Source organism: Kogia breviceps, chromosome X (assembly GCF_026419965.1).
Source record: "Kogia breviceps isolate mKogBre1 chromosome X, mKogBre1 haplotype 1, whole genome shotgun sequence".
NCBI classification, from domain to species: domain Eukaryota; kingdom Metazoa; phylum Chordata; class Mammalia; order Artiodactyla; family Physeteridae; genus Kogia; species Kogia breviceps.
The window spans coordinates 70600726-70606919 of record NC_081330.1 but is presented as its reverse complement, the minus strand read 5'-3'; the positions used below and the strand labels follow the sequence as shown (position 1 = coordinate 70606919).

The following is a 6194-nucleotide window of genomic DNA, read 5'->3' as shown; positions in this document are numbered from 1 at the left end:
CATTTACATTACATATGTTATATTGAAAACGAACATAATACATGATCAAAAGTAATCTATTCCTAATTATTTTCCTACATTTTACTATTAGCTATGCTCTTGAGATTGTGCATATTTATTGTCACTGAATGATGGAAATTCATCTCTTCCCAACTCTGCATCAAAGGACATCACGTTGGTAGCTTGAAATCGGCAAATGCTACAACACAGGGCGATTCTCCCAACCCTCGTCCTCCCCCACAGAGCCTGTTGTTAAACATCTACCTGCATGGCACTGGTTGAGATTGATCCACTCTGCAGACGCCCTGGTGTGGTGGATATCCTCAGATCCAACCAGTGCTGTTATATACCATACCAGAGTCAAGAGCTAACTCACACTGTTATGTAAAGTGATATTTTAAACCTGTGACCAAAGGATAGTTCACGAAACATGTTTAACGCCTACCATTTATAACGATGTCCTAAGATGCCCATACTATGCCATTAAGAGACTTTTTTAAAAGGTATAGCTCAACACGTGTCGGGTTTGGTGGGGGTGGGTGGGCAGGATCATGAACATCAGCAGAGGACTGAGAAACAAGTGCAGGTTAGAGCTGATCAATTCTTATAGATTGTTACTTTGAGTATGAAATAAAGGGATGGTTTTTGAAAGACCCTTCTGACTGGGTGTCTGCGGCTTCAAGTTTTGAACTTCTCACTCGACACTTTGTAAAAAGGTAAATTTATTAGCTAATTTAGGGCAAGGCAAAGAGAAGGGAGTCTCCCCCCATCTTTGGCAAAACATTTCCCTTCAAACACTTGCGCAACTCTTTGAGCGCATTTCCTCATATGTAAAAGGGTGATAATAATGTTTAGCTTACAGAGCTGTTGTGAGGTTATATGTGCTTAGCATACAGTGAACACAGAATAACGAAATGATAATGACTCTTCCTTGTATTTCCTGGGTCCTTCAAAAGTGGTCCCCAGGTCTAATTCATCTCCCCTCTTTGATTCTTCCTGTCCTGATTGGCTTCAGTATCCCCCCACTGTAAAATACATATTGGACTAGAATCAAACTAGCATTCCATTGGCCAAAGTTGGCCTGCTTGGATGTGTTGTTTGGCCCATGTAAAGGGCTTAAAGAGGAAACCAGAGGCAACATTTGAAAGTTGAGATATTTTACATAGAAATCTAGAATTTCATCTTCTCTTGAAAAATCAGGAGATGGGGCAACAATGAGTCCACATTCCTGCATGGCAACAATTGGCTAGAGCCAAGTGACAGCTGCCCCCTTAGGTAGAGCATGCACTGTCAATTGGCCAGACCCCATCTGGCCTGCTCTACTCATTTATATAATCTGCTTGATTCTGCAGGCATCTCAATTTGTGGCCCTCTGGACAACTGGAAGCAGTCTATGCCAGGAAAGGCATAGGCACTTACTTGCTGAATGAATAAATCTCCTACCCTTTATTTTTCCTCTACCACTTTCTTATCTAGCCAAGTTAAGAAATCCCAGTTATTGAGTAAAGAGCTTTTCCTTTTGAAAAGTGAATTGAACAAGTCTGTTAGAGTCAGGAGAGTCTAGGTTATACTGTGGTAACAGACGACTCCTATATCTCAGTGCCTTACAACAAGGGTTTATTATTTGCTCACACACACAAACGTAGACACAAAATGAAAACAGCCTCAGACTTTCACATGCATGGATAAGTATATGAGCGTGCCAGTATGTTCACAATCATGAATCAAATAAAAACTCTGGCAGATGAACATATGGACTCACGCAGAACCCTATTTAGAAACTGATCAGCTTAGATTGTACAACCCTGTTTTCATAAGAGACATTAAAAAGCCCTGGGATCCAAGAAAGTAAAGGATGGAGGTACAAGAATATCCATCCTCAGTCAAGGAATTGCCCCATATAAAAAAACGGGTCTGAAAGCTTATATAAGTGCCTAAAGGATTAAAAAAGGACGTTAAGAATTTTGGACATGAAGCATTTTGCAAATGCATACGTAGGCAGTATTTTAGTGAGTTCTCCCCCTCTGGGCTTCTAGCTCAAGGGGGAGATGCACCCCAGGTGCATCTTAGGCAGAGAAATGGAGCTGGCCGGCGTGGGTCCAAGAGAGGGGTTAGGAGGCTGAAGTCCTCTATCTCCAGCAGGAGCTGTAGACACAAAGAAAGGGGTCAGGATCAGGTCACATCCATTTCCCCTCCCGGCTCTCCCCTCTTTTTTGGTTCCATCCAGTCAAGGCTTTGTCACCTGGACTGTATTGCACAGAACTCTTCCTTGCTGGTTGGCCCATCTCAAGTCTTGCCTCCTCCAAACCCTCCATCACAGCCACCACATTTATTTTTGTCAAGCCCAGGGTCTCTGAATATGCTCCTCCCTAGTTCAGACATTCCCTGGCTCCTCATCACGCACAGTTGCTGATCTAACCTCCTAAGCCTGGCATGTCAGACCTCCGTGACTGGTAGCCTCTCCACCCTCATCCCCTCTGTTCCAGCAGTTCCTTCAGGGTGGCTGCTTCACTCACACTCCATACCGAATGCACCATTTTGGTCTGGTCGTGCCCAGCCTTCCCTCTCAGCCTCCCCAGGTGTCTATCTCGCCTCCAGTCCTTCCTCCCCAGGCTCATCAGTGAGACACAGCTGCAAAACATGACTTGTGAAGGCATCCATGCTCCACCTTGAGACTGGAAGCTCCCTGAAGGCAGGAACCAGATCTCCTTCCGGACTAGGCTCTTACCACCTATGTATGTCCTTCCCAGGTCACAGCAGATTGCAGGGGTCTGGATAGAAAGCCCTGGGCTGGGAGTCAGGAGACCTGGTTCTTCCACTTGATATGCTGCATGCCCTAGGGTAAGTCCCTGCTACTCTTAGGGACTCGGTTTCCTTATTTCTTGACATCAGGGCACTGGACATTTGCTGTTGAGCACAATGTTCGATAAACCGATGATTCACTGAACAACCATCTACTGCCACTTCAAGAGTCAGACTGAGGAGCTTGGCTGCCTGGGCCCAAAGAGGTTCAACCCCCAACCCCCCTCCAACTCTGACTTCCCAGTCAGGCCCTGCTTAACACAACAGCCTCCCATTTCCCAACTATCCCCAACCCCATGTTCTCCTTTCAAAGACCAGGCTACCTGGTGCAACACAGGGCTGGAGCACGGAGATGGAGCCAGAAGGGGCCTGGCAAGATTCTCTCAGAGCCAGCAGAGCCTCGGCCGCTTCCAGTTTTTGCTGCCACTCTAAGGAGGCAGAAACCGAGGCCTGGTCGGAAGCCTTGGGAGCCTGCAAAGCAAAGGACGTGAGAGAATGGGAGCTGGGAAGCCACACCTCCCCCGTGCCCCTTCAGTCCTCAGCCAGCCTGAGGCCTTCTGCCCTTCTTCTTCACTAAGCTTGGCCCCTGCTAGGGTTCCGGACCCCACAATTTCCCCAGAATCCATGGCTGCAGTAGAAGGGAGTTAAGGGTGGCACAGGGCTGGAGGATCAGAGTTGAGCATCTAGGAGCAAGGAAAGGAGAGGCCAGGGGATTTATCCCTCTGGCAGGCACATACTACCAGTAGAGAGAGAGGGGCAAGGATTTTGCAATATCTGCATGTGGGAGTCTGAATGCCAGCTGGCCATTAGTCACTGTGGCTTGGTCAAGTCCGTTCCCCTACTTGGACTGTCTTCTTTTCTGTATCCTTTTTTTTTCTATATCTTTCCTGAGACACTAATTCCTCCCAGCTTTTTTAAAACTCCCAAGGCAACAGTAAAGATTATGGGAAGTCAGAGGTGTCTGTGTTTTAACCTGCAAGGCACCTGGAGTGACGTGATTACTGTCCCTGTCCAAGGACTGGTTCTTGCCTCCATATTCCCCAATCAAGTTCCCCAAGGCACTTGAAGGGCCAGCTTGGCTCATCTCCAGGAACTTTTCTCTGACAGTTATTAGACTCTCGCCTGGGTGAGATGGTGGGCCTCACCATCATGGCCCCCCTTCTCAGCAGGAGCTTCTAATCCCATCGATTTGTTTCATGTGGAATAACAGCCTCCAGTTGTCAAAGGCCTGCTATGTGGCAGGCCTTGTGCTAGTCCTCTTGTCAATATTATAGGTGTAGAATATTGTCCCGTCTCAGTACACTGATAGGAAAATAGAGGCTCAGAGATGTAAAGTTACTTATCCAAAGTCTCACAAATTGGAAATGGCAAAGCTGGGAGAGCTCTGTCGTTGCCCCATAGTCTGAGATGCCACCTTCTCCTCTTCCTCCTCTCCTCCTCCTCCTCCTCCTCCTCCTCCTCCTCCACACTGCCTCCACTTCCTCTTTCTTGCTCCCATGGCCTTAACCAGAAGGCTGGGCACTCAATAACAAAATATACAACTAGCTTCATGGTCCTTCTCACTCTACTCACCTGCTGGGCAGGGTAGGGGGTCTGTGTGACTCCCTGGAAAGAGAAATTGTTAGTTGCTTCTTCAAGGGTGCTGGAGTCCAGGACAGAGACAAAGATTCCAAGGCCAGACCGATCAGCAGACCTCCTTGGGAGCTTGCCTGCAGGAGCAGAGAGCACAGGTTGGAGTCAGGGACCAAGCCGGCCATGGAAAGGAGATGTGGGCATGTTTTAGGACAAGGATAGGAGCCCAGGATGTTGGAGTTGGGAAGACCTTGAAGACCAGCTAGTCCTACTCTTCATTTTGGGACTGGGGACCATGAGACCCAGAGAGAAGTATTTTTTCCCCAGGGTCATATGGCAAGTTGCAGTAGGGTTAGAGATGGTACCCAGGCCTTCAGGACACAGGAAGGGGTCTGGGCACTGGCTGAGGTGGAAGTTTCCCACACTGGCCCCAGACTCCTCCCCAGGGGTTGCACAGGGGTGGGTCTCAAGCTGATGTTCTCTTTCCCAACTGTGAGAGACTGGGGACAGCTTAGGTGAGCCTTTCGCACTGACTGTTCCCCCCCGACTCTACCTCCCCCCCAATCTGAGGCCTCATCCCACTGTGGACCTTTTTGACCTCACCGCCCCCCCGATCTCTCCAGCCCACCAACACTTGGTAGATAATATTGATGACGTTTTATAGTTGGGGAAGCTAAGGCCCAAGGAGTAACTTGCCCAAAGCCACATCGAAATTGGGTGGTAGGACTGGTGATAGAACTACTCATGTTCCCTACACCCAAAACTCAGACTCCCTCCCTGGCCAGAGATACTCACTGAGGACTCCTGCTTGAATGGCCAACTTGTTGACATGGCTGTGAGCTTTGGGAGAGGTGGTCCCACTCCTTATCAGTCCTTCAGTCAGGTGCCTCTTTCGGCGTGGCCCCCGCTCCGACTTCAAGGCACTCTCAGCAGGCAAGATGCTGCAGCGTTCCCTAAAGTGGGGGATTGCAGGTCTAAAGTCAGTCACCTTTAGAGGAGGCCCACTCCCCTCCCCTTGTCAGACACCATACTCACGAGGAGAGGGCACACTTGCCACACTCGCAGGCCTCGAAGAGGCAGAAGTGCTCCTGGTCCTTGATTTGGTCAGTGATGCCGTGGTTCTGGCAGCGGGCACAGTGACGTATAGCTCTTCTGGGGCCAAGTTCAATCCCCCATGAGGCTCCGGTCTCAAGTCCAGTGGTGGGGTCGGGGGGGCCGCAGGGCACAGCAGGCATTTCAGTGGGATCCATGGTTCTAGAACAAGGAGTGGAGGTCAGGGTGGCTACATGATCCCCTACCCACAACGTACTTCCTCTGCCCTTGGCAAACCCCATCTGAGGCGGCTGGATTCTTCTCCATCCAGCTCACCGCTGAAATGAGATTGCACCCTCCCTTCTGGCTTCGTGTAGCCTCCTTCCCAGGGAGCTCCCCTCATGCATAGGCAGGTTCCAAGAAACTGCGCATGGGTCCTGTATACTTTTAATCCAATTACTAGTCCCTCTGCATACCTTCACTCCACATAGACACCCTTTTCAGGCATGCACATGCACTCTCGTGCCCCCTTCAACAATTACTACTTCCCTTTCTCATGTATCATCTTGTACTTTGCTATGCCCAGCTATTATTCCTGGCATCCACTTCCACAATTGTCTTCCTAACCTCCTGCATTCATTCACTCCCTACTCATGATTCTATGCCCATTTGCATTCAATTCTATTATTCGTCTCCTGTATGCCCTACATTCAATCTTCCTCTCACCTTCCATTCCGATTTTTTTTTTCTTGCACCCCATCGAAATCTTAATTATTCTCTTGCTCCCT

The 6194-nt window shown here is 48.9% G+C and overlaps 1 protein-coding gene across 1 annotated transcript; it reads right to left on the bottom strand.

The window, feature by feature from the left end:
- Window positions 1-1972: 1972 nt before the first annotated feature.
- Window positions 1973-5233, bottom strand: LOC131748366 (doublesex- and mab-3-related transcription factor C1-like). Its single transcript, XM_067023554.1, has 5 exons — window positions 5170-5233; window positions 4375-4511; window positions 3429-3485; window positions 3126-3277; window positions 1973-2145 (listed from the first exon to the last, which is right to left on the bottom strand). Exons 1-5 carry the CDS (start codon window positions 5203-5205, stop codon window positions 2033-2035), a joined length of 495 nt encoding a protein of 164 aa, XP_066879655.1. The 5' UTR covers window positions 5206-5233; the 3' UTR covers window positions 1973-2032.
- Between the last annotated feature and the right edge of the window lie 961 nt (window positions 5234-6194).